Source organism: Trachypithecus francoisi, unplaced genomic scaffold, assembly GCF_009764315.1.
Source record: "Trachypithecus francoisi isolate TF-2019V2 unplaced genomic scaffold, Tfra_2.0 Contig01585, whole genome shotgun sequence".
Classification (NCBI taxonomy): domain Eukaryota; kingdom Metazoa; phylum Chordata; class Mammalia; order Primates; family Cercopithecidae; genus Trachypithecus; species Trachypithecus francoisi.
Genome location: NW_022681444.1, coordinates 1,493,072 through 1,520,739, shown reverse-complemented (window position 1 = coordinate 1,520,739; position 27,668 = coordinate 1,493,072). Strand labels below are relative to the sequence as shown.

The 27,668-nt window shown below is 53.2% G+C and overlaps 1 protein-coding gene and 1 long non-coding RNA gene across 3 annotated transcripts; one reads left to right on the top strand and one right to left on the bottom strand.

Annotated features, from left to right (window-relative positions):
* Window positions 1–1,232: 1,232 nt before the first annotated feature.
* LHX2 (LIM homeobox 2) lies at window positions 1,233–23,332 on the bottom strand. 2 transcript variants are annotated; one of them, XM_033190715.1, is made up of 7 exons: window positions 22,477–23,332; window positions 20,777–20,979; window positions 19,436–19,839; window positions 13,661–13,866; window positions 13,254–13,299; window positions 13,106–13,154; window positions 1,233–2,113 (listed from the first exon to the last, which is right to left on the bottom strand). In XM_033190715.1, exons 1-7 carry the CDS (start codon window positions 22,594–22,596, stop codon window positions 1,945–1,947), a joined length of 1,197 nt encoding a protein of 398 aa, XP_033046606.1. In that variant the 5' UTR covers window positions 22,597–23,332; the 3' UTR covers window positions 1,233–1,944. The 2 variants fall into 2 exon arrangements, with proteins under 2 accessions (XP_033046606.1, XP_033046598.1); XM_033190707.1 differs by lacking the exons at window positions 13,106–13,154; window positions 13,254–13,299.
* LOC117070952 lies at window positions 15,839–27,247 on the top strand. Its single transcript, XR_004432112.1, has 2 exons — window positions 15,839–15,871; window positions 26,831–27,247. It is a non-coding gene; the product is annotated as an uncharacterized LOC117070952 (long non-coding RNA).
* Window positions 27,248–27,668: the final 421 nt, after the last annotated feature.

Below are 27,668 nucleotides of genomic sequence, written 5' to 3'. Positions count from 1 at the left end.
TAAAAAACATTTCAGAAAGTGAGTCAGTCTGGGCTTGAAGCACACTCAGCCCATTCCTGCCCCACTCCCTCCCTCCACCCTGTCCCAACAATGATGGCAGAGGGAGGAGGAGAGAGAGACTCCAGTCCTGGACTGGAAGGTGCCTCTGCCACTCTTGCCTGGCTGTTTCCTCCTGACAGTGGCCATGATTTTCCATCTGGATGATCAAGTTGGTGGAGTCATTGCAGGGACATTTGGGTGGATAACTGCTGACATCCAATGAAGCTGGTAGCAGAGTACTCCGAAGCAGGGCTCACAGTGAGAAATGAGGGGTGTCAGATGTCTGGGGGACAGACACCACACCTGCTTGGTGCATTCAGCAATGCCAGAGGATGCCTGGATACACACATTCCTGCTCTCCACCTGTGGAGTCCTCACATCACCTATCTGTCATTTACTACAATGCATCGAGCCCTACTCTATGTCAGGCCTTCTGCTGGGCCCTTCAACACATCTTACCTTTGCCCCCACTACAACTGCCGTGCAAGGGTCATTCCTTCATCTCATAGCTGAGGAAACTGACGCCCAAAGAAATGCAATGACTTCCTCCAGCTCACCCGGCTCAATAGTAGGAATTCCAACCTCATTCTGCCTGGCTCCAACCCTCCCTCCTCTCTGGGTGTGTCTTTTCTCTGGGTTTCTGAGGTTCCCTGAAACTTTAGGAAAGGAACAGAATTCATTTGCTTTTGCCCTCACTGGCGATTTTCAAGTTTTGTGTCATTAGGAAAACTGGAGCTTAAGCTGCCCTTTGGTAACTGCGTTCACTACTCATAGGGAAAAGCTGCAGGTTTTTCAGGAGGCCTGCCTCATGGCCTGACATGCCTTCCAGCCCAGCCAGGAGCAGAAAAGAGCCTCTGACCTCTGCATCACGAGCATCTGGCAGGGTGTGCTCATTAAATATTTGAAAGAATGAATGAATTAATTAATGAATGAGACTTTGCATATCCTCCACTTGAGGACATATCACACCCTGTTAAGATCTCTTTTGTCTGTCCTGTGTCACCACTGATTCCTTGAGAGCAGGAACTGGATCTTTGTCTCTGCATCTCCGTAATCTGTCCAAAGCCTGGCATAAGACAGGAGCCCCAGGAATATCTGATGAATACGTGAAGACCTAGAATTTCTCTCTGGGCTTCAGTAACACTCTTAGGTCCTGTGAATTTCACATCCAACCAAATGGCAGCAGGACCAAGTAGTTTCAATAAGTGGTTTTATTACTGGTTAGATTTTACAAATTCTGATATTCGAACAGACTTCCACCTTAAAATTCTAAAACAACAAAGCGACCGTTGGAGGGGGTTTGATTTTTCCTTTTTTTTTTTTCTTTTTTTCTTTTTAGGACTATTCAAAGTAACAAACTTTTTTTTGTTGTTTTTTGTTTTTTACATTTTTGCTCTGGTCATAAATATACAGAGAAAAAGAGGGAGAGAAAAATGAACAAGTCATCCAAAGTATGGAGATAAAACAGTATTCCTAAGGCACGTGGCAGTCTTTGAAAATACAGAAGCTCTAGCCAACTTAAATTATTTGTTGTTTTTCCTCGCTCAGTCCACAAAACTGTACAGTGACACAAATGTTGTGTTGCAGGTAGATCTTCCAAGTTGTTCCTCTGTCCACACCGCTGCATTAGCCGGGTGCACACTTGTTTTTTTTTCCTCTGTTTCCAGGCGAGATCCTAAAATGTGGTTAGTTAGTTGCTCAAAGCCTCTATTTTAAAATACACTTGGAATTCAACTAAAGATAATTTCTTTTTTAAAGAAATTGTGGGGTGGGAGGGTGCGAGTCATTAGAAAAGGTTGGTAAGAGTCGTTTGTGAGGGGCTGTGAGGCTCATGGCCCTCCAGGTTGCCAGGCACAGAAGTTAAGACGGACGTCACAGTTGGCAGGGTGGGGCTAGTCAAGTCTGTCAGGGTGGTGGGCGTGCTGGAGGGGCTGAGGGAGGCGTTGGAGAGCTCCGAGGCCGGGCCTGATGGCGTCCCTGTCTGCAGCGCCGTGTCTGTCGACTTGTCCACGCCCGTGTTTTCCTGCCGTAAGAGGTTGCGCCTGAACTTGGCTCGGGCGTTCTGGAACCAGACCTGCAGGGGACGACAGGGAAGGACTATTGAGCAGAAGGCAGGCAGAGCATACCCCCGACTGCTTCACTCAGAGCTCTGCTGCCTCTGGGGACACTAATCTGTGTTTTGCGAAGAGGATCCAAAAAGTCAGGTTGGTGATATTTTGCTTGTTGGGTTTTTTGTTTTTGTTTCTGTTTGGAGACAGGGTCTGGCTCTGTCCCCCATATTGAAGTGCAGTGGCACAGTCTCAGCTCACTGCAGCTTCAAACTCCCGGGCTCAAACGATCCTCCCGCCTCAGCCTCCTGGGTAGCTGGGGCTATATAGGTGAGCATCACCGGCTCCGCTAACTTTTTAATTTATTTTTTTGTAGAGACAGGGTCTTGCAACGTTGCCCAGGCTGGTCTCAAACTCCAGGTTTCAAGCGATCCTCCTGCCTCAGCCTCCTAAAGGGTTGGGATTACAAGTGTGAGCCACTGCACCCGACCAATATTTTGCTCTTAATAAAACAAAACAAAAACTTCACTTTATCTAATGGGCTATGGCTGGGCTTCTCTTTCTGATAGGAGGTTCCAGAGCTGAGCTTTACTCCTGAATGTCACAGCCACGAGTCACGTATGGTGGCTGAGCACTTAAAATGGCATTAGACCAAATTCAACCAGTCTGCAGGTGAAAACACACAACTTATCTGGAGCCCAATATGAAAAAAAAAGCAGGTAGAATATCTCAATAATTTTTATATTCATTACATGTCGAAATGATAATAGTTTGGCTATACTGAGTTAAACAAAATACATTATTAAAATTAATTTTACTTGTCTCTCTTCATTTCTTCAAGGAGGCTACTAGAACATTTAAAACTTAAAATTAAATGTGTGCCTCAAGTTGCATTTCTATCAGACACACCAAACACACAGACCAGACAAATCTTGATCCTTTTCCTAATGGTTGTTTGAGACATTCCTTTTTTTTTTTTTCTTTTTCCTTTTTTGGCAGTTGCCTTTCAGCAGACAATAAACCCCACAAGTTCTTGTTGGTAAAATGTTTTAAATGTTTCGTGGTCAGTAAGTCTGGGAATGGGATAAAGAACACATGAGAATCAGGCAATAATAATGAGTTACTAAGAGGAAGTGAAAGACACAGAACCTATTCCCCATCATCGGCTGGAGAAGCCACCAGGTACCCTGGGCCACTGGGTCCCAGGTCTCAGGGTGGAGGTAGGCAGCGTGGGAACAGCAGCCAAATTAAAGCGAGGCCAGGGAAGTTGAAACCCGCAGAGTCTCTCTCCTGACCTGCTGCATCCCGTATCGGCTCATGAGGGATGTGTGGCAGGGCTCGGAGCTGGGGCTGAGCTCGGTGTGAAAAGAATGTCAGTGAAAGAACATGGGATTACTTTCATTTTTCCTTGGGCACAGACATATATGCGTCTACTCCCATATCTTTGCACACACGCCTATATGCCTTCAGGAAGACACACTGAAATTCATCTAAGGCCCGGCATGGTGGCTCAAGCCTGTAATCCCAGCACTTTGGGAGACCGAGGCAGGTGGATCACTTGAGATCAGGAGTTCGAGACCAGCCTGGCCAACATGGTGAAAGCCTATCTCTACTAAAAATATAAAAAATTAGCTGGGCGTGATGGTGCGCTCCTGTAATCTCAGCTACTTGGGAGGCTGAGACAGAAGAACTGCTTGAACCCGGGAAGCAGAGGATGCAGTGAGCCAAGATTATGCCACTGCACTCCAGCCTGGGCCACAGAGCAAGACTCCATCTCAAAAAAAAAAAAAAAGAAAAAAGAAATTCATCTACACAGCCAGTACCCAAGTACAACCACCCATCTAACAGCATAAACACAGAGACCCGCTGTACCCAGAGGTCCACGCAGTACTTTGGGAGGGGCTTAGGAAATCCAGGCCACTGTGGGGGGGGTGTTGAACCTTCCAAGGAAAAAGGCCCAAAAGGCAGGGCCCCTTCACTTCCCTTTGCGTGAGGAAAACACCCGCCAGAAGCCTCCCCATAAAACAAAGGGCCTCAGGGCACTCTGCAGATTCTGGGGTGTCCAGTTGCGCATTTCCAGATGTCCTGCATCTGCCTGTCTTCCCAGTGTCTCTGGCAGGAGAGGGAGGGCTGACTCCTGGCCCCACCAACCCCTTGAGACCACCCCGGCTGCAGGGGCCTGTGGCCTCAAATCCCCGTTTCTGGTGGCCTAACACAATTTGGGCTCAATTAAAAGCACATCCACGAGAATCTTGGAGTAAAGTGGGAGATCCAGACCCTGTGAAGTGGAGAAACCAAGCTCCCTCCTCAGCGCTGGATCTTCCCAGGAAGAAGGCACATTTTCCCATGCTCTCTGCCCAAAGAAAGCCCATCACCCCTTCTGGGGGCTGGCAAATAAGTACAGTGCTTCTCAGACCACCTTCAACATGCTCTCCCTGGGGTCGGGGGATCCTTCCCTTTCCCGGCCAGCAGAAATGTGTAGGGGAGAGACTGTGTCCTGGTGGCCTAAGGAATAGCTGATGAAGAAAATGGATGGGGAAAGCTCCCAGAGGCTCTCAGAGGGAGGAAGTGACTTCCTCAGAGTCATGCAGATTGGGGTGGAGAAGGCCGGAGCCTTTGTGCCGCCGCTTTGCCTCTGTCCTGGCCTGTGTGCGTGTGACCCGTGAGCAGCCTGTGCTCTGTGTGTCTGACTCTCTGAGCAGTAGCTGCAGCGGGGAGCCTGGGTCGAGGGTGGAGGGTGCTTTGCTGAATGCTCATTTGCTCATCCATCCGGGGCTGCAAGACCTCAGGCAGGGCTGGACCCTGTTAGTTGCTCGCTGTTTGCTATATCTCAGGCTGTTGCCCCTAACAGTGGGCTTGTAAACAATGACACCATCGTCCACAACTGCCTTCTCTGCTTTCAGAGCTGAGGCGCTGGGAATCTGGTGGATGAAAATTCAACAACTTGATTAAAAGCCAGTCTGCTCTGGGGTTGTGTGGGGTTTGTTCTTTGTGTTAAGGCAGGGCTTCACTAGAATTCTCTCCCAGGTATTTCAAAAAGCCCACTCCTGAGAGGTTGATGGGGGCAGGGACCCTGTCTATGCTATCTTCATATCCCCCAGCACATGGCAGACACTGGCAGAGATTAAGAATCAGTAATATGTAGTCATAGGAATGGCTGACATGTATATACCTTTTACTATGTGCCAGGCCCCATGCCACCCTCCAGCATGCACTATCACAGGTTATTCTCATGAAAAGCTAAGTAGGTGGGTTCGATTATTATTATTCCCATTTTATAGATTTATTTATTTACTATGATTATTATTATTATTATTGTTTGAGACAGAGTCTTGCTCTGTCACCCAGGCTGGAGTGCAGTGGCGCCATCTCGGCTCATTTCAACCTCTGCCTCCCAGGTTCAAGTGATTCTTTCCCGCCTCAGTCTCCCGAGTGGCTGGGATTACAGGTGCACACCACCACACCTGACTAATTTTGTTTTTTCTTTTTTTTTTTTTTTTTTTTTGAGATGGAGTCTTGCTCTGTCGCCCCCAAGCTGGAGTGCAGTGGTGTGATCTCAGCTCACTGCAATCTCCACTTCCTGAGTTCAAGCGATTCTCCTGCCTCAGCCTCCCAAGTAGCTGGGATTACAGGCACCTGCCACCATGCCTGGCTAACTTTTTGTATTTTAAGTAGAGACGGAGTTTCACCATGTTAGCCAGGCTGGTCTGAAACTCCTGACCTCAGGTGATCTGCCCACCTCGGCCTCCCAAAGTTCTGGGATTATAGGCGTGAGCCACTGCGCCTGCCCTCACTGTATAGATTTAAAAACCCGAGAGGGTCAGAGTGGTGAAGTCACTTGCCAAAGGTCACACAAAGGGCAACCTGAGACTTAGGACCATTTGCCCTAAAAGAGTCCATGCTCTCCCTGCCACATGGTCCTGACGGAGGTAGCAAGCCCGTGAATGAGTGAATAAATGAATGAATAAACAGAGAAGCAACTATGGTGCAGTGGAAAGAGCAGCTTCCAGTCCTGGGACTGCCACGTGACCTTGGGTTTGTCCCTCACCTCTGGACCTGCCTCAGTTTCCTCACTTGTACAACAAGAGGGTTAGACCATATCATATGGCTCTCAGGGTTCTGACCAGCTGGGATTCTTAGGCAGCCACAAGCAACAAGGTGCGATCTGCCCCACCCACCCATCTTCTGAAACTGACAGGCCTCTCTTTTCACATGCCTCAAGTTCTCTGGACTGTGTGTCTGGGACAACAAGGCCAAGTTCACACAGAGAATCATCAGGACACAACTAACAAGGCCGGGGTGCCCCAGCCTGGTGCACAGTAGACCTCCAATAAGTCCTGGGTAGATGAAGAAGCACATGTTGCTTCTTGCCCCCTTCCCAGGCACTACCTGGCCATGCAAGCTGTGTTTTGCCTCACAAACCTCCTTCCCCAGAACTCTTTCATCAAGAAAGCCAGGAGGGCCAGTGGGAAACCCATTTTGCCCCCAGCAAATCCCCACCTGGGATGCTAAGGAAATCAGCCAAAAGATGAAAGCTTCATGCCCATCATGGCATTTTTAATAACATCAAACTAATGGCTGCATCCAAAGTGTCCACTCAGATGCGGCAAGTGGGAGTCATGACACAGCCACTCCACGATGCCACAGGGGAAATGTCTTGTGATGGCTGTTAGGTGAAAAAAAAGGATAAAAAAATTATGTCCTCTGGTATTGTCCCTTCATAAAGAAAATAATAATGATGAATACTATTCTCCATGAAGTACCAGACATCCTTTTTTTTTTTTTTTTTTTTTTTTTTTTGAGATGAAGTCTCGCTCTGTCACCCAGGCTGGAGTACAGTGGTACGATCTCAGCTCACTGCAACCTTTGCCTCCCAGGTTCAAGCTATTCTCCTGCCTCAGCCTCCCAAGTAGGTGGGAATACAGGCATGAGCCACCATGCTCGGCTAATTTTTTACATTTTTTAGCAGAGACAGGTTTCACCGTATTAGCCAGGATGGTCTCCATCTCCTGACCTTGTGATCCGCCCACCTTGGCCTCCCAAAGTGCTGGGATTACAGGTATGAGCCATCGCACCCGGCCTTTTTTCTTTTTTTTCCCCAGACATAGTCTAGCTCTGTTGCCCAGGCCAGAGTTCGATGGCACGATCTGCCTCACTGCAACCTCTGCCTCCCGAGCTCAAGTGATTCTCCTGCCTCAGCCTCCTGAGTAGCTGGGATTACAGGCATGTGCCACCACACTCGGATAATTTTTGTATTTTTAGCAGAGATGGGGTTTCTCCATGTTGGCCAGGCTGGTCTCGAACTCCTGACCTCAAGTGATCCACCTGCCTTAGCCTCCCAAAGTGCTGGGATTACAGGCGTGAGCCACCGCGCCTGGCCTCTTTTCTTTTCTTTTTTTGACACAGGGTCTCAGTCTGTTGCCCAGGCTGGAGTACAGTGTGGTGTGATTAAGGCTCACTGCAGTCTCCACCTCCTGCCTCAGCCTCCTGAGTAGCTGGGACTATGGGAACATGCTATCACTCCTGGCTAATTCTTATATTTTTTGGTAGAGATGGAATATCACTATGTTGCCCATGCTGGTCTCAAACTCCTGGGCTCAAGCAATCTGCCCACCTCTGTCTCCCAAAGTGCTGGGATTACAGGCAGGAGACACCACACCCAGCCAGCACCAGGCATTTTATAAGCAAAGTCCTAAGCATTTTACACATTAACTCATTTGGTCCTTATAATGACCCTATGAGGTAGATGTGAATATTATTGCCAATTTGTAGGAGTAGAGACTGTGTGCCTCTTACTGCATAGCCAGAATCGAGATGTGAATTCCAACAGACTGGTTCTATGCCCTTAGCCACTACTTAACCTCTAAATTACACACTTTAATTATTGGATTCCCGTGCTCTTAGAAGGGTAAGGCTTTCTTTTTTTTTTTTTTTTTCTGTTTTTCCTAGTTTTCTAAACTGTTGGTATGGCAGTTCTAGCATTTTGTAAACTTTTAAAGTTTTCTTTAAAGAACCAAAAGTAATAGCCACTGAACTGGAAATCAGAAACACTTGGTTCCAGTCCCAGGCCTATAACCACTTTGCTGTGGTTCTTGGGAGAGTCACTCCACCTTTCTGATTCTTGATTTCCTCTCCTTTGAAATGAGAGGTTCAGGCCAAATCGTCTGTGAAACTCCATACAGCTTAGGCCATCCAGGACTAGATTGGACACTCATCACTGACCTGGGTGACGGACAGGCAAGAAAAAGACCACTTTACAGGTGGGGAAACGGAGGTTCAAAGTAATGAAGTGACTTGCCCTGATATAAACCACACCTCCTCCTCAGGGAAGCTTTCCCTGACTACCTCCTTCAGCAGGTCAGGTCTCTGTGTTATACACTCTCGTTGTACCCTTGCATTTTTCCTACCTAGCACGTCCACCATTTTATTTCTTTTCAAGAGTTAAATAAGAATTCTATGGCCAAATAAAATTTGGGAAATGTTAGATTAGACAAAGTTGAGTCTGTTCCAGATTTCTCAATGCCTGTATTAATGCTAACATGCTCTGATCTCCAAGAGAAAGACATAGTCAACCTTGAGCCTTTCCCAAACCTATATGATCTTAGAATCATCTAAAAGAAAAACACAGAAATTAATCTTAGTACCTTGTCAATTGTTTATCCCACACCTTGCTCCACAATGCCCTCCGGGTGGATGTTCCAATGGGGTCTTGTTCACCGTCTTGTTTTTTTTTTTGACAGAGTCTTGCTCTGTCACCTCGGTTGGAGTGCAATGGTGCAATCTCGGCTCACTGCAACCTCCACCTCCTGGGCTCAAGCGATCCTGCTGCCTCAGCCTCCCAAGTAGCTGGGATTACAGGCATGTGCCACCGTGCCCAGATAATTCTTGTATTTTTAGTAGAGACGGGTTTCACCATGTTGGCCAGGCTGGTCTTGAACTCCCGACCTCAGGTGATCCACTCGCCTCGGCCTCCCAAAGTGATGGGATGACAGGCGTGAGCCACCATGCCCGGCCAATCTTGTTCATTGTCTTGTTCCCCGCTGAATCCTCAGTGCCTCCAGCCCGCCTGGCACATGGCAGTCAATATATCTGTCAAACAGGTGAGTGGCCAGAGGAAAGCTAGAGTTCTCAACTTTTAAATTCTCACACAGGTTAATTATAACTAACTAGTTACCTGAAAAATGCTATTTACTTATTTATCTTAGAGACAGAGTCTTGCTCTGTTGCTCAGGCTGGAGTGCAGTGGCACAATCTCAGCTTACTGCAACCTCCACCTCCCGAGTTGTTCAAGTGATTCTCCTGCCTCAGCCTCCTGAGTAGCTAGGACTACAGGTGTGTGCCACCACGCCTGGCCAATTTTTGTGTTTTTAGTAGGGAACGGGGTTTCACCATGTTGGCCAGGCTGGTCTCGAACGCCTGACCTCAAGTGATACGCCAACTTCAGCCTCCCAAAGTACTGGGATTACAGGCGTGAGCCACCACACCCAGCATGAAAGATGGTTTTTAAACTGTTGGTGGTTAAAATGTATTTTCTTCCAAAGGCACACCAGGGAACCCCTAGGGAGACCTCCACCCACCCAAATCAATCAGCTCATCACTCGCTTCCCCAAGCTTAGGGCATCTTAATATTCTGCCTCCCTGGCCCTTCCACAGGAAGGAAGAAAAGCAACTCAGAGCGACTTCTATGTGGTGAGAAATGATCTCCATGCATTTGTTAGGCTTAAAGTCTTATAGGACCTCCGTCTAAGTGAACATTCTGTCTCCTAGTCACCTCGCCCACTGATAGTGAGTATTGTGGCTGCCATGCTGCTGCTGATGGCAAATGTGAGCACCTTTTATGTGATGAGCACTTTACTAGAGGTTTCTGCTTCCCTACCAAGACATGGCATCTGTGACCTACGCCTTCCCTCCTCTCCCACTGTACTGCTGCACTCTGCAGCCAGATCCAATAGGAGAAAAGTCACAATCCCTCCATGTGCAATATTGGAAAGAGCTTAGGAAACAGACCAATCTGAACTTGACCCCTGGCTTCATGATTTACTAGCTGTGAGACTCAGGGCCAGGGTTCTAGACTCTCAGAACCTCAGTTTCATCATCTCCAAAATGAAGATAATCACATTTTAAAAATGTGTGCAAAGAGGGTTGCAGACTGAACTGTACCATGTAAATGGGCACATGAGACTGAACTGTACTGTGTAATGAGTGAATGAGATCAGCATGCCTGGGTCCTGACTCTATACTCTGTAAATTACACAGTATATCATCTTATTTACTCTGTTCAACCACCAGTAAGGTATCCTTCTCATTCCCATTTCACAGATAAGGAATCAGGTTCAGAGAGGAGAAATTAAAGCATCCAAATCTCACTGCTGGTAAGTCAGAGAGGATTAAAACCAGTCTGTTACCTTTCAAAGCCATACTACCAACTGCCTCACCTAAAACTGCTCCCATCCCATGTCCCCCAGATTCCCCATCAGCAGTCAGGGCACCTGGGGGCAAGCCCTACCCTGCCAATGCCTGGCTCCTGTAATCAGCAGCAAATCACCTCATCTTACTAGGTCTTAAGCTTCTCATCTGTAAAATGGGCAGAAAAATCTTAAGGTAAGGTAGACACGTGACTGGAAAGATAATGCTTTGTAAACTGTTGCATCACCATGTGCAATAAGGAATATTCGGGATTTGTGCAAATGTGGTCTGGGAAAAAGGGAGAACAGTGCTACATGCATGCCCCACCCCCAATATACAGACCCTAAATGAAACTCACACTCAGACAGTCATTGCCAGATTGGCTCAAAGAAGAAAGAACTATGTCCATTGATCAGGCAGGCCTGGATTTTGATCCAGATCTGCAGGTAACTAGCAAAGTGTGATTTGGGGCAAGTGGAGATCATTTGGACCTCCACCTTCTCATCTGGATGGTGGGGGAAGAGGGATCATGATGCCTGGCACATAGCATAGTTGGTCCTTCCTCTGGGCTCCCTCAGTAGGTGCCCCAACGGATCACACCATGAGGAAACTGTACATGGGTCTGTCTCTATACCTAACAGGTGAATTTCCTCAGGGCCAGGACCATGGTTTATTCATCTCTGTGTTTCCAGGGCCTGGTGCCAATACATATTTCATCAGATGAAAGAATAAGAGGTACCTCTCCTGGAAATCTGATTTGTTCCTAAGTCAGGTGACCAAGCCTCCTGCCTCCCCAAGGCCAACAAAGACTGGCTATCACTGGAGATTCTGATTCAACTATGGGTACTTACTCTTCATTTCATTTAATCTGAGTAACCGAGAGAGGTGTGTGCCCTAATGGTGCCCTTTCTACAGATAAGAAATCTATGGCTCAGAGAGGGTAACTAATTTGTCTAAGACACACAGCCAGAGAACCCAGCCCAGGTCTTCCTGAACCCGGTTCCATCCCCAGCTCAAGCATTAATTCGTAACTGCCCTCCCTCCCCTGGCCCCACTCCATAGAGCAAGCTTGTCTATGCCCAGGAGGGCTTTGAATGTGGCCCAACACAAATTCGTAAACTTTCTTAAAATATTATTATTATTACTATTTTAGCTCAACAACTATCGTTCATGTTAGTGTATTTTATGTGTGGCCCTGAACAATTCTTTTTCTTCCAATGTGGCCCAGGGAAGCCAAAAGATTGGACACCCCTGCCACAGAGCAACTGGATTGGGGAAGGACGCAGGGTCCTACTAACCAGAGAAAAGGCAGCGCAACCCCAAGTCCTCAGTCCGAACTCACCCACGGCTGAAAGGAGGGGGCGCCAAAGAGGGTCCTTGACCCTAACCCCAAGAAGGCAAAGAACGAAGGAAACAGACGAGACAGACCTGCTATCCCAGCGAGTGTAACCACGTCCTCCATTCCACCAGGAGCCCAGGCCAGTGGGACTCGAAAGCAAAACGGACTCTGAGGGAGGGGCGGGCCCAGAGAGGCGCATCGGCGTCCCATTGGCCGGCGCTCCCTCCCTCTGCTACGTCACCCAATCCTCCCTCGCCGGAAGCCCATCGCCCGCTCCCCATGGGCAGCGCTGCGCAAGGGGGCGCCTCGGCAGCCTAGGGGTCCCAACTCCTGGCTCGCCCCGGAGCTGCAGCTGCGGTTGCGCCGCGTCACAGCCTCAACCCGCCCCATAAAAGGCCTTTTTTTTTTTTTTTTTTTTAATTTTTTAAAGTTTCTGACAAACTCACAAGAACTTTCTTAGGAAGGCTGCGCAGCCCTCCGTCTCCGTCATCCCCCCTCTGTCACCTCCCAGCCCTCAATCCCGGAGACCTGGGGCTGGAGGGTGGGTCAGACTGGCCTGGACTCGAATCCCACCACCTTCCCTCCTGTTGTGAGACTGTCCGATTACTTCCCCCCTCGGTTTTCTACCCTCAAAATGGGTGTCGCTGGCACTATAACCACACGTTCTGAAGAATCAATTGGTTAAACTTGCTATAAAGGGAGGAGGCATTGTCTTGCCTTCTCTTTGTACGAATGGGGAAACTGAGGTCCAGCTACCAGAATAATTGCCCATACTAGTGAATTCATGCCAGCTAATGAATCTAGTTAATACTATTATTGGCTACCATCCACTGAGCAAGCGTCAGGTCGCACCACAGGCACGTCATTTCAGTGGCTCCTTGGACAACTCCACCGCATAATTTTTTGTATCCATTTCATGTATGAGGAAACAGGCTACAAAAAGTCAAGTGACTTGCCTAAGACCCTAAAATGAGTAAAAGGAGGAGCTGACGGTTTGAGGTGTGGCCCACGACTCTGCCACAACTTTGGGTCATGCAGAAGCCTGAGACCTCCTCCTGTGCCTCCAGACTAGGGTTCTTAACATCTCTGAGGGTGTGGAAATCTGGTGAAAGTTCTGGATCTTCTCTATTAAGAAGTTACTCACACATGTAAGTGCAGTTCTGCTCAGTTTCACAGGCACCCAGCCACTCCCCACCCCACCATGTCCTCTGGGCAGCCCCACCCCCAACTGCCCACCCGCGAAATCTGCCCACACACATCCCCACCACCAAACCTTGCTTCCAGGAGAGTCTGGGAGGCAGAAGATATATCTAGAGAGATGCCTGAAGGAAGAGAGAGGGGGGAGTGAGACAGAGGCAGACAGCAAGAGAAGAGAAACTCGAGTGGGTGAGAAGCAAGAAGCAGGAGCTAACGATAGTCACCTTGGGTGGACGTCCTGGGATGGGGTGGGGCGGCCTCTAGATTTATCTGAAATGTTTGAATCTTTTATGACATGAACATGTGTAAAATGAGTGTCACTTGAATAACAAACAGAAACTAAGAATTGTCTACAAGAAAGAAAAGAGACCGAGTATGGAGACAAAGAGGATGGAGCGATACACAAACAGAAAAACAGAGAGGCAAAAACTGAAAAAAGACAAAGTAAGGAAGAAAGACTGAAATTCAGACAGAAAGAGGCTGGAGAGGTGAAGAAAGAGAATGAGAAAGATAAACACACAGAGAAGCAGACACATGGTGGAAGGTCCTTCCAAGGCCCACGGCGAGGGGTGCAGGGTTCCACCCAGATCCCCGGTGGTCACAGATGCCCCCACCCCTGGCCCTGGCTGACCTGGAGGACCCGCTTGGTGAGGCCCGTCTTTTGCGCGAGCTGCTTCAAGTCCTTGGCGTCGGGGTTGTGGTTAATGGCAAAGTAAGACTTCATGGTCCGAAGCTGGTGGTGTTTGAAGGACGTGCGCATGCGCTTGGTCTTCTGGCTGCTCGGGTATGGCTGGTCACGGTCCAGGTGCTCTGCGTCGTTTTCGTTGCAGCTTAGCGCTAGCGAGCAGACACAGAGCTGGTGGGTGAACTTCCTGACCCACCCCCCATGCCAAATCCACCCTCGTCCCACCCGCTGCCAAACATTTCTATCCTTAACCCTGCTGCATGTCTGCGGCACAGTGAACTGGGGACATTACCCCCATTTTATAGATGGAGACACTGAGGCTCAGAGAGAGTGATCCACCCAGGATCACTCTGCTAGGAACTGCAGCACTGAATCCCGGCTCTGGGAGAATCCAAAAATCATTCTGAGCCATTATGTTATGACAATGAAAACAAAAGTAGCAGCAGCAGCAACAACTGCTATGACTTGTTGATGGCTGAATGAACTCCAGGTGATGTGTTAAAGGGCTTTCCAGGCACATTTTCTTTAGGTACTTAAAACAATCCTAGGAGCACCAGGTAGTATTTTTCCCGTTTTTACAGATGTTGAAACTGAGGCTCAGCAAGGGAAGTCACTTGACTTCGGACACAGGAGGACAACGTCACTGGGCCTGCACTCCTCCTGTTTCCCAAGGCACTCTAAGGATGAGTGCTTTCCGCCATCTCCCCCTACCGTGCCTGGGACTGGCACCTAGAAATTGCTGAGACAGAGACTCACGCTCATTTTGCCACATCCAAAAGTACTGAAAGACCCCGGGCCTCGGGCACTGGGCCAAGGGTTGGAAACTGCATTTTGCAGTTTAATCCTCATCACTACCCTGTAAGATGGTTGTTTCCCCGTTGAACAAATGGATCAAGTTAGGCTGGGGGAAGTTCAGAGATCTGCGCAGTCCAGAGAGAGTGCCAGAGTGGAAGGCGAAGGAAGTCCGAGGCAGAAATAAACATGTAGTAGACACCTGTGGTGTGTGTTTGGCTTTACAAATGTCACTGTACATCATTACCGCTCAGAGAGGTGGCTATTCCCATTTTAGAGATGTGGACACTAAAGCTAAGGGAAATGAAGCAACTTGCACACAACCACACCACCGGTAACAGGCTAGATTGACCTTGATGTGTTGAGCCTAGATTGAGCACTGGAGTCCTGCTTGTTTTCTTCCTCTACACCACGAAGGGAGGAGGGAGCCTGTCCCTATCCACAAGGGGCCTCATGGGGGCCAGGCTGCCAATGCCTGGCTGGCATTGGGGGTGGGGAATATGGGTAAAACCCTGGGTCTCAGAAAATTGCTCAGCCACTTGGCAGCTGATGGAGACCTGCAGGACCCCTCCCAAGGTCCCCTCCTCACCTCCGGAGCCATGCCACAGTTAAGGTCTTGCCTTGGGGTAAGCCTCAAAAGGGGTGTACATTCAGTCCGCCTAAAGTGAGGAACTGAGAAGGTATCTTGTGTCCTTATTACATACCCATAACAGAGCTCTAGATTTAGTAAATGAAAATACAGATTGCCCAGTTAAATATAAATTTCAGAAAAATAATAAATAATGTTTTAGTGTAAGCATGTCCTAAATATTGCAAGGGACATACCTATACTAAAAATGTATTTGTTGTTTACCTAACATTCAAATACTACAGGTGACACAGCTATGCTAAAAAATGGTCATTTATCTAAAATTCAAATATTACACGGGACACTTATACTACACATTTCAAATTTATTCGTTACTTTTCCAAAATGCAAATATTGCCAGGAACACTTACACTAAAAATGTATTTGTTATTTACCCAAAATTCAAATTTAACTGGGGATCCTGCATTTTGTCTGGCCACACTACCTCCAAAGAACTTTTACTCTGCGGGTGACCTCCCCCTTCCCCTGCCCAGGTAGGGAATAGTCCCTTGCAGAGAGAATTTGTAAGATACAGGTCTTGCCCCTGCCTTTGGAGCTTAGCTAGGGGCTACACCTCCTAGGGGCCTCTTTCCACTCGCACTCAGGAACCCTCACCCCCGGAGCTGCATTCCCACAGAGAGCACGCCCAGAGTGAAGAGCGGGGGGTCCGGCAATTTAAAGGGGATCAGAGGATGCCTCTGAACCTGATCCACCAGAACTGCTTGGAACCCGCTGAGGTGAGCAACCCTTTTCTTTCCCCCAGTCCCCAGCTCCACTGGGGGTGGGGCAGGCCTCCCTACGGGGTATCTTTGGGCCCATCCCTCCACCGAGCCCCCGCCTGGGCCTGGCTGCTGTTAATGAGCTCCGTGGGGACCCCGGCGCCCCCATGGGCCCAAGGGACCTGCCCTGAGTGCCGCCTAGGTGGGGTAGTGGTGTGGGGGAGGGGGACAGAAAGGGCAGAGAAAGGAGAGAAAAGACAAACACAGAAAGGGAGAATGGAGGAAGAGAAAGAGAGAGGGGGTAGGGACGGTAGATGGACAGAGCCAGGAAAAAGAGAGGAGAGACAGAGGAAAAGAAAGCGAAGGAGCCGGGAGAACCGGAGAGCGACAGCTACAAAGACAGCAAGAAATAGACAGTGAGAGCGGAGGGGAAAGCGAGTCCCGGAAACAGGCGCAGCTTGTGGCGAGGGTCCGGTGGCAGAGCTGAATCCCGAGGCTCCAGGAGACCTGGTCCCTGCGGGGGAGGCCTTTTCCGAAGCCGCCGTTACTGGCGGGGGAGTGGTGAAAAGGGGAAAGAAGGGGACTGGAGAAAAAAGGAAAGGAGCCGGTCCTAAGTAGCGAGGCCGAGGCCGGCCAGAGGCGAGGGCAGGGGGCGGCGGCGGGGGAGGCAGCCGTGGGGCCCAGGTTTGGCCGGCGCCCCGAACCCCCTCACTCCCGCCTCCAGTGCCCGGGGGCGGGTCGAGATTCCCCAGGATCGGATCCGGGGAGGAGCGAGGGGCCGAGGGGAGGGGGAGGACCCGGGCTTTCTCTCTCCTTTTTTTTTTTTTCCTCTCAATTAGGCCGATTCAATGGAGCTAAAGAGCTCGTAAAATCATGAATAATTTACTCGTGATCTGTTATTAACCCATCGGGTTTCGAGCTCTTGTCGCTGGGACTGAACCTGTAATCAAATCTGACTTCGCCTCATTTTACTAAAGACGAGATTGTAGGTTCAATTGTCTAAATAATGGATTGGAATCAAATCAGTAATTACGCCGCCAGGCACACACACACAAAAAGCTGGGGCTGGGGGAGGCCGGGCGTCCGGCCGGTCCGCGCGGGACTCCTGCGGCCGCGGCGCGCAAACCCAGGCGCAAAGTGCGCGGCCCAGGCCCCTCGTCCGCTCCTGCCGCCGTTCCCGCGCCCCCAGCCCGCTGGCAGCGCCGCCCGGGGTGGGGGGAGGTTTCCGTTCCACCCGGGCCGGGCCCGAGGGGCTGCGGGAAGAGGCCGCCGCGGCCCCGCCCCGGAAGGACTTTCCGACCCCGCTGCCCGCGGCTCCGCTGTAAGCCCAGCGCCGGCCGCCCCGACGGCGCCCCCTCCCCACTAGGCCCCCAGCTTGCCGCCCTTCAGTAAGGTGACGCCGCGCCTCAGAGGGACTGTTCCCAGAGCAAGAGGCTTTGCAAGGGGTCCGCGTGACTGGGCCACTGGATGTGGGACACTGCCACAAACAAGCTCGTGTCCCCGCGGTCGGAACCCTGCACGCACACGCACACGACCCATGCCCGCACACCCTGTCCACGATCGCACCCTCCAGGGTCCCCGCTTTCCAGTCCTAACTGCCCCGCGGCCCACACTGCGGCTATTTCTCTCCTGCCAGTGCGATAGGGGAGAGAAGGGCGGACGCCAAACCTAGGGAGGGTGGGCTGGGCCCCGAGAGGCCGGGGAGATCCCCTCTTTCCCCAACCTAGTCCCGGGAGCCCGGAAAGGGTAAGCCGCATAGCCACCGCTGGCGCACCGAACGCCGTTTCTCCCAGGGCTAGGAGCCCTGGCCAAGGTCGGAGAGGAGGGCACGGAAATAAACAGGGACACACACAGAGACAGAGATAGAGAGAAAGGACGGAGGGAGCGAAAAGGAAAAAAAGAGAGAGGGAGGCCAGAGAGAAAGTGAGATGGGCTGAATGGAGGGTCTCTTCTAGAGGTTAAACAAGGCTTGAAATTCAGCCTCCAGCCCATCTCGCTGGGGGAAACGGCGGCTGAACAGCAAAAAGCAGAAATAACTCTCTGTACCTTCTACTCTCTTTTTGCACAATCCTAAACCTGGCGCCGAACCTGCGTGCCCAGGAAAACAATATAGCTCCCCAGCCACCAGGTGCCCTGGAGCCGAGCCCCGCGAGGTGCTTCCGAGTGGAAGTTGACCCCACTTGATAAATAGAAGCGGCTTGGTTTGGGGGGAGCCGGTCTGAACTCGGTTTTGTCTTTTTTTTCGGGGTGGTAGGAGATTAGGGATGGAAGTTCCAGAGAACCACATCTGTGGTAGTGCCGTCAGCAAATCTTAGATCCGCGCCACTGACCGGCCTACTGCTGCTTCACCATTTACTAAACTGGGGGCTGCGTTTTCCTCCCAGTTCCGCACGCAGACACACGCCCCATGATCCTCCAACAAGCGATTTCGTTGGAGCGAACAGGGACACCCCCACCCGCCCCTCATTTCCCTCCATATTCAACTCAGATTCTTTAAGATGAAAATAACTGACTTCTTCCTGCCGTAGCCCCCTCTGGACAGTCTTGGGTTTGTTTTTGTTTTGGTTTTTTCCACTTGTGCATTAACTAAAGGGAAAAGGAAGAAGGACACAAAATCTCCAAATCTAATTCTGTTGCAAACGAAAGAAAGAAAATAAGTGCAAATAAACTCTAGTTCGGAAGCCCGGAGAGTCATAAACCTTTCCGGGCCTTGCAGACTTCGGGCAGATGTTGACGGCTCATTTGCCGGGACTCAGAACCTCTGCAGCTGTCCTGAGCAGGGAGGGCCGCGGGAGGGGGCAGAGCTTCTCCGGGAATGGCCTGAGGTTCAAAGATGCCGGAAATCCGAACCGAGCCCCCCACCTCACCCCACCCCACTCCACCCCGGCGCGAGGCCAGGCCTGCTCGGGTCTCGTCCCGCCCGGGTGCCCGCTTCCGAGGGTCGCGGCCCTCACCCCAGCAGGCGCCAGGAAACTCGGAGGAAGGAGCCCGGGAAAACTGAGACCTGGCTTTAAAGGAGGATTGGGCCGAGCAAAAGGACCCGCAGCCTTTGCTTTCCTGAATTCCCCAAGCCCAAGATCCCCAAGCCTGCCGCCCATTGGACATTTCACGCCGTCAGGCGGCACACCAGGACGAGCTCGGCGCCCCTGGCCACAGCCAGCCCTCTCTCTTGGGACCCTCGCCGCCCTGCCTTGTTCCTCCGCCGCCGCAGCTCCCCGCCCTCAGCCGCGCCAACCCAAAGCCTGTTTGGTGTCAGCGCCGCCTTGCTTTCTCCATCCCTACACTTTCTGCCCAGCAAAGTGGGGCAAAGGCCCAAACCAAAAAGCCATCTCCAAAAAAACAGTGTATCAGAGACAAGGCCCTGCACCCGGGGCAGCAAGGGACCACTGCACCCTCTCCTCCCGCTCCAGCGGAGGACGCACAGACTGGAAGCCCAGGGGGCTAACGTCCCTTCTGCAAGGCCTTCCGGTGCTTAAGGCTCGCTATTTGTCCAGCATACAGAGATTCACTCCAGCTCCCGGCTGTCGAGGACGCGCACTTTCCCCCAACCCTACGGGGGCGCTCCGCGCGCCACGCACTCACCAGCGTTGTAGGCCGCCAGATCCGCACCAGGGCCCGGGCTCTTGCGCTTCCTCGGCCGCCCCTTCTGCACAGTGCCCACACCATTGTAGTAGGGAAGACCCAGAGGGTTGGCCCCTGCTGCGCCTAGCCCCGCGCTCTTGGCTGCCGCGGCTGCAGCGGCCGCCGCTGCCACGTCAGCGTGGTTGAAGTGTGCGGGGTACTCGCCCTGCAGCAGCGCCTCGAAGTGCAAGCGGCAGTAGACCAGGCTGTCCTTCATGCCGAAGTGATCGCCCGTGGTCAGCATCTTGTTACACGTGGTGCACGTGAAGCAGTTGAGGTGATAAACCAAGTCCCGAGCGCGCATCACCATCTCCGAGGCCGAGATGCCCAGGTGGCAGCGGGCGCAGCGCTGCACGGAGAACCGCCTGTAGGGACCATGGAGGGAGGGGCTGTGGGAACACACGGTTGGGTACCCCCCTTTTCCTCCTCCAGGTGCCGCTGCTACTGCGGGGGGCAATCCCCTCCTCAAGATGGACAACCCGGCCTTTATTTGGAGGATGGGGCGGGGGAGAGAGTACTAGATTTTGACCCAGGCCTGGTCCTGTCCTAAAATAGTTTCCCTTGACACACTCATGCCTACAAAGACTTCTACTTCACCCAGAGTTTCCGCAAGCCCTAGGAAAGCTTTTACCTGGGAGTGGAGGGAGACACTTACCACTTACCCCTTTCTCAACCTTTACTCCTCCCTCCAAAGCAGCGCCTGGGAATCCTACTGACTCTTGTAATTTGGAAGAAACTCAGAGGCAGGGAGAGACAACCGAGAGAATTTACACAGACCCTAACCCTAAAACCCGGGAGAAGGAGAAACAGGGAAGCTGGAGTCTGCTAGTGATTCTGGTTCTTTGATCTTGGCCAGCTTTCACTCCCATTTTCTCAAAAGGCCTGGAAATGCACCCACTCCCACAGCTCTCCTTCCAACTGTGTTTCTGTCCAGCTTGGGCTGCCTAGGTTTAGGGGTGCCTGTTTCTATAACCTCAGATTAACTCAAGAAACTTCAAAGAGAGAGGGGAGCAAGGATCCCAACTCAAGCTTTTTTGTGGTCTAAGCTCCGAGCCGGCGGGCAGCTTCTGCTTTTTTTTCAGGTTCTCTTACTTTGTAGACCTTTCCAAGAGCTCCCCAAATTGCTGCTTTAAAAGGTTATCACCCAATTTGTGCTGGCTTGGAGAAGTTGGGGCGGGGCAGGGGGGAGTCCTGAGTAGTGAACCCTCTCCTGGGACTAAAGGGAAAGGAGAGGGCCAAACTGTAAGATTGTGCCTGAGACTGGGGGGAGGGGTCCTGAGGGGCAGTTGGGTGGGGGGCTACCTGTAGTAGTCTTCCTTGCAGTAGATGCTACCGTCTTTGCTGAAACAGGTGAGCTCCGACTCCAGGTTGAGCTTGCACTCGCAGCACTTGAGGCAGCGCATGTGCCACTGCTTGTCCACCGCCAGCAGGTAGTAGCGGTCCGAGATCTTGCCCCCGCAGCCAGCGCACAGCGCTGCGCGGTCACTGCTGATGGACGGCATGGTCTGCGAAGGGAGGGAGGCGGAAGACGGCAGCGCCTGCGTCAGCCAGCGGCCCCTCAGCGAAACTGGCACCCACAGCTCCCTCTGTGGCCTCGGCTAGCCCTGAACGCGGAGGGGGCTGCCAGGGCATGCGGCGTACTTCCCCCCACCCCAAAAGGCCCATTTTCATTTCTGGGCAGTTCAGAACCCAGGCCCGCCAGCGCAGCCCCAGCCTGCCACCGGCCCAGGCCGGGATCCTGGCCTAAATGGCTCTCCTGCTTACCTCTCTCCCTTCCAGTCCTCCCTGTCCTTTCCCCCAAAATGCTCTGGCTGTGTTTAGGGACCAGGACAGCTACTCCAGTCAAGCCCTCCAAGAGCTTTCCCTAAACTGCTTCTTAAATGAGCCGGGGGGGGGGGGCAGGGGGTAAGGTGACCATTAAGTTACCCTCCACACAGACTCCTCTTTGGAGAGACAGCAGAGTTCCTGGGCCCCAGCTCCAGTGATCCCTGGATCCTTAGGCCAGAGGTTAAGGCCAGGACAAGTCAGCCAACTTCTGGCTCCTCTGCCACACGGGCTGGGGCCCTCTTGGGTCCAGGGATGAGGTGAGTGGAGTGCAGGGACACCCTCAAAGTCCCTGGGTGAAGGACAGGTTCAACCCAAATCCTCCCCTATCCAAACTGACCAGCAGAGAAGGTCTAACAGAAGAAGGGCTCGGAGGCTGGGAGGCCACTGGGGCCGCTGGTCCTGCTCCCGGATCAGAGAAGCTTCTCTGGTGCTCCCCACCTCTGCGGCCTCCTAAAGGTCACTTCTGGGCCCGCTACTTGGGCAGTGTCTGCTCCTCTGGCCCCCAGGGAGGTCTGAGGCGAGGAACTGGCTATTTGGGGCTGGGCCCGCGGAGCCAGGTGTAGAGATCCGAATGGAGTCTCCTTCGGCGAGGGCCAGGCCAGAGCCTGAACTCCCAGCCCTGACCTGGCTAAGTCTGACCAGTCAAAGGTCTGGGGACGTGAACAACGACAAATGTTGGCCCCGAAGCCTTCGGCCTCCGAAACCGCGCAGGGGGTTGAGGGAGATCCCCGATTGCCGGAAAGCTGAGAGCGGCCCAAGCCGGCTGGAGCCCCAACGCTCCCGGCTGGTTCGCCTTTCCCTGGCGCCGCCCGCGGCGCCGTCAGCAACCAGAGCCGAGAGGTGGAGGAGAGCGCGGGGCTGTCGACCCCGGCGCCCGGCAAGGTGAGAAGGAAGCTGCCCCGGGCCGCGGATGGGACTTCGCTTCCACTTCCGAAGAAACGCTCTCCTCTACCCGCCAGGGCGGAGATTTCGGTTTCAATCTCGTTTCCCTTCTCCGTCCCAGCAGCCGGGTTTCCCCTGAACCGGGAGCCACCGGCCGTGCATTCTGACCGAGGATCCCCAGCACCCAGTCCCGTGCCGCACGAAGGACGCTCCCCAAACTTCGGGGAGCAGAGGGGCTGACTGGCCTGGCCCCATCCCAGCTCTCAGCCCCGACCCCACAACCGCGCGCCTACCGTCTCGGTGTCGCCGCGGTCGATGGCGGAGCTGATGGCGGGAGCCTCGTTCTTGGCCCTGCGGTCCATCTCGTCGATGACCCCGTGCACCTCGGGGCCCGACAGACTGTGGAACAGCATCGCGGCGGGACCGGCGGGGCCGGGGGCGCGGCTCCTCCGAGGGAGGGCTTGCCCCCCGCCTCAGCTGCCTGGCGCTCCTGGCGCTAACGGGCCCGGTGCATCGCCACCGCGGCCCCGGCCCCGCCCGAGCTCGGCTGCGCCCCCAGGCCGGGCTCCGGGCCCCGGGCGCCCGCGGGGCAGGACGCCTCCAGCCGAGGCGCGGGGGCAGCTACATTGCGGGGCGCCTGGGCGACGGCGCCAAAGCCAGGGTCACAAGGGCACGGGGCAAGCGGGGCGGGGGGAGCAGGAGACTAGGGCAGAGGTCGGCGCCCGCCGCGGGCGCTTTCACGCCGCGGGCATCGCCCGCCCGGCTTAGGCGCCTGGGGCGCAAAGCAGGGGCGCAAACTCTGCCCGAGGCGGCGACGGCTGGGGTCGGGGTTCACCCAGAAGCTGCTAGGTGCCCGCGGCGGCCCAGCTGCCTGGACCCCTCCCCTCCCTGGGGTGCGACCCCAGCCGAAGGCGACCCTCTTGGGCGCTGAGTCGGCGACTGGAATAGGGGTTTCTCTGAAGCCTGCGAGCCGAGCCGAGCCACCGGGAGAATTGAAGAGGAGGAGGAAGAGGAGGAGGAGGCGGCGGAGGAGGAGGTGGAGGAGGAGAAAAAAGAGGAGGAGCAGAGTGGGAGGAGGAGCCGCCGGCCGCGGGCCCAGCCGCGCGCAATGCTCTCCAAGCGCGCGCCTAGCCCAGCCCCGGCTCAGCAGTCCGCGCCAGCGCAAGCCTCCGCGCCTTTTCTACAGCCGCGCCTGACATCACGTCCTGCCGCCGTGCCATTGGCCGCTCGGCGCCCCAGGCCCTGGCAGCGCGTGCTCCGGGAAGGCGGGAGACCCCAGAGGGAGGGGAGAGGCAAGAGGAGCAGAGGAGAGTCGAGATGGTGGGAGCTGGTGGGCGAGGCTGGAGGGCGGAGTGGGGGGAAGGCAGGGAGGAGGGAGAGCGCGGGGTTTGGAGTTTTTAAAATACGAACAGCTTCCTGCGATATCTTCAAAAAGGAAAATTAAACCCTCTATCCTAAGAAGGCGCAGCAAGGGGATGCTCGTCTCACTGCAGTCTCCCCTCGGCCTGGAGCCGCGGCCTCCGGCACCCGCCTGGGAGGCCCGGGAAGGCAGGCCTGGGGCAGAGTTGCAAGAGCCTTCGGCCGTTTCCCATCGAGCTCCGCCTTCGGCCCGGCCTCTGCACAGCGGGCTGCAGGCGGCCGGGCAAGCCTCCTGGGTACCCGGCTGAGCCTGAGAGGCGAGACCGGCGAGAGCTGTGACTCCAGGGGAGGGGGGCCAGCCAGCATATCCACGCTCCAAGCCCGCTAGGGCCCAATCTGCAGCCCAGCGTGTAGTTTCTCGGCTCTTCCCGTTCTCTCCCCAGCCTGGAAGAGTGGGGGCGAGCATGGCTTTAGGAACTCAAAAAGGCCAGGGTTCGAGTCCTAGCTCTGCCATTTACATGCACTGTAAACTTAAACAGTGACTTATCCTCCCTTAGCCTGTTTCTGACCTTTATAATGGGAGACAAGAAGCTCTCCTCCGCATGGATGTGTTGAATGAAAGAGACTGTAGTTGTAAAATGCCTGGAACATAGTAGGCACTTAGCAAATTATTTCATCACTCCCTCTCCTTTTCCATTAAAAACTTTCTCACTCCAAGATACATTCAATATCAGTGAGGTTCTTAAAAACCACAGGCCCATTCTCTGCCCACTGGGCACACCTTGTCTCAGACCCCGCTGATGGCGCGAGTCCTCCTTATCTGCCTGGCTGCACCACCTCACCAGGGGCCAACAACCTAGCGTGCTGGGTAAATCCCAACTGCCACCCCCAGCCTCCAGGCTTCATGCTCACCCTAGAGCCTCCTGGGGACCGGAGGGAAATGCCCAGCTGTCTGGTGGGGAGGGATTTAGGAAATAAAATGACTGTAGACAAAAACTGAATAAACACGTCAGTTACAGAGTCCCATCTGGGTCTGCTTCGGAGGCAGGTTTGGCTCTGTCTAATAGGGACAAGGCGGGTGTCAGTCTGAAATGACTTGTTGCCAGGACAGGTAAGGGGATAGTCAGGACCTGCGGTTTACCTCACAGGGTACAGAGTTGAGGATGAAATCATGTTTTTCACGTGCGTAACGTTCACATACAAATATATGTGTGCACAAATATATGTATGCGTGTAATGCCCAAGCACATGAACTTGTGTTCATGTGTGCAAATACACATGTTCATCTCTGTTGGCAACAACACAGCCAGCACGAATTTTATCTCTGTTGGCAAAATCACAGCCAGCACCACTATAGAGCTAAGGTCTTACACATGCGCATCAGGTGTAAGTGTCCAGAGCTGGGAAGAAGGATGCAACTGCAAAATGGTAAATTGCACGTTATACCTGCACTTGCGTGCTCAGGCGATTCTACTTAAATCACTGCAAGTGTTCCTACGAGGTCGTTTTGCATATTTGAAAAAAGTTAAAGTTACAATTATATGTGTATGTGCTTCATGTGTACAGATGCCCCAACGCGAGGGAAGGACCACTAAACCCAAAGACGCGCGTGCCCGTGTGTTCACACAGACGTGTGCTTCGGCGCCTGCACATGGCCGGCGCGCAGGCACGCGGACGCCTACACGGATGCATAGGCATGTTTTATTGACGCATCTGGGGCACTTTCTTTCAAAGAAAGTAAGGAATGAAAATCCAATCTAAGAGTCACCAGGGTTCATCTGGAGGTCGCCCAAGGGGTAGAAAAAATTTGTAACGACGCTAGAGTGTTTGTCCTTGGTGCAACTCCGCTCCCGGGAGGGCTGGATACAATACGTTTTGAAAGCTCGAGGGGCTGCCTTAGGATCTGGGGGCGGGGGGTGGGGTACTCAGCAACTCTTGTCGCGGGCTGCTCAAGAAACGTGGAAACACACTGTGCGACTTTCCACTCCCCCGTACACGCGATTCCGTCGCCACCTCTCGGACCGGCAGCCCACGTCCAACGCTGGGCCGACCCCAGATACTCAGGCAGTCCGTATTCCCGCCCGGTGAGCTCGTCTATTCATCCCTCTGCATCAGGCTGGGACGCGCTCCGTCTTTAAGAGGCTCAAACGCATCTCCTGCCGCGGGGCGGGATCTGGGCGCCTGGGCCCCGGGGTCCAGAGGCCGGTAACTTTGCTAATCTCCCCCAGTGGCGGGGAACGTCACGCAACCGCTGAGCCCTGTCCGCGGAGACTAAACAAGGAGAGGAACAGGCTGTAAACACACATCCTGACACGTGAGTGACATTTACGCGGTGCGAGAAGCTGCAGCCAAGGGATAGGCAGGGGGTGGGGGGAGCGGGCACCGACAGGTAAGGAACCTTCTCAGGCGCCTGAAACGGCAGCCCCTCGACCTCCCCCTGCCCCCGAAAGTGGCAACGAATCCCTAAGTCCCCCGAACCTGCCTTTTGTGGGAGGTGACAGGTGAACGGAATTCAGGTCTGGCCACTCTCGCCGCTGCCTACCTCCCCACCATCTGCTTCCTCGCAGACAAGCAGACCCGGCGCATAATGAGGTAGCAGCCTCCAGCCGGCCACCGTGACTAACTCAGAACAAAAGCGCTCCCTCCACGCCTCCTCCAACAAAGGGGCCACCAGCCCCGGCGCTCCCCGAAGGCTGCGGGGCTCCCGGCTGCCGGCTGCGGAGCTGCCGCGCGCAAACTTCCCGGGGTTCCCGGGGCTGCTGGCGCCACGGAGCCGGGGCCGCGAAGGGAGGAAGCGCAAGCCGCGCGGAGAAAGTGAGGCCAGACCGGGCGGGGGAGAAGGGAGGGAGCCGGGCGGCCGCGGAAGGAGGGTGATTGATCAGTGCGCGGTTCCCGGCGCTCTGTCCCGTTATTAGAGGCGGCCAAAGCAGGGCCACGCAATAACCTCAGAATCGCCAACTAATTGACGCTGCAGGCAACTACTTCATTGTGCGCGCTGGTTTTATGTCTTCATAGCCGGTGATTGACAAGGTGTAATTAGTCATCTCACTCGGTGATAAACATGGGCACCCTCCTCCCGCGGCATCAGGCCGTGTGTACCAGCAGAGGAAGCGATAGTTGACGCTGATATACCATTAAATCAAAATGAAGACGTTCAGAAGTGTGTGTTTGCTGTGACGCTGTGATGGTTTATTTCTCAAATACGGCACCAACAGATTTACTTGATTTGCAAGTTAACTACAACATTAACTGGTTTTATTTATTTTGCCTCTTCCTTCCTCTTCCTAGGCAGGGATGTTGCTCTTGGAGAATGTGAAGACAGTTTGCTTCTTGACAAGCGAGCGAGCGGGCGCCCAGATTTTTGCAGCCTTTCCGAGTCTCCCCCGAGGGAAAGGCGGCAGAGAAAACGCCGGATTTGGGAGCCACCAGGGAAGGATCCGCGCAGGGGAGCCGCCCTCCTTGGCCCCAGACCCGCCTGCCTGGGGCCCCCTTTGCTCACTGCCAATGTATGGTCTGAAGCTCTGAGGATGGTGCTAGGGACTGGGGTCGGGGGAAGCCTCTTGAATAATAACTGCAAAGAAGAAAGAGGCAAGAATGTTCCCCTAACCTTGAAGCAGAAAGGACTGTGTTCTTAAAGCTGTCGGCTGCAGTCACAGGGCCAGTTGCCCGCCTCTATTCCCAGAGTAAAGTGTAGCATCTTCTGTCCTCCTGGCTTGCTTGCACCATTCAGCAAATTATACTCCTTCCTCACCAAAGTGGAAATGCTCAGGGGTGTGTGTGTGTGTGTGTGTGTGTGTGTGTGTTCTCTCTACACTGAGGCTGCTGTTAGAGATGTTACCGATTTAAACCTTCCAGAAACCTGGAGGTTTACAGTTTGTAAAGGGAGGGGACAATCCTGGTCTGTCTCAACCCCAATTCTGGTTAGAGTGGCAGGGACTGAACAAAGCTACCAACATGCAAAAATCCATCTCCAGAGTATCATACATGCCCCCAGGAAACCCCCAGTGGGGTATGCTTCCTGCACGTTCCCCTTCTCTCTAACCTCTGTCTCCTGTTTGTAAGGCAGAGGAAGGGTGATTCCTTGCCACTGCACAGGAATGCAGGGTTACGGTTATCTCCAAGAAAG

Bases quoted from the DNA above. Each gene is read 5' to 3' on its own strand.
- LHX2 (XM_033190707.1), bottom strand. From the start codon at position 22,596: ATGCTGTTCCACAGTCTGTCGGGCCCCGAGGTGCACGGGGTCATCGAC. The intron at 20,980-22,476 runs GTAGGCGCGCGG...CTCCCTTCGCAG, and splicing joins ACCGCGGCGACACCGAGACG to ACCATGCCGTCCATCAGCAG. The intron at 2,114-13,660 runs GTCAGCCAGGGC...CGTCCCCTGCAG, and splicing joins TCACCAAGCGGGTCCTCCAG to GTCTGGTTCCAGAACGCCCG.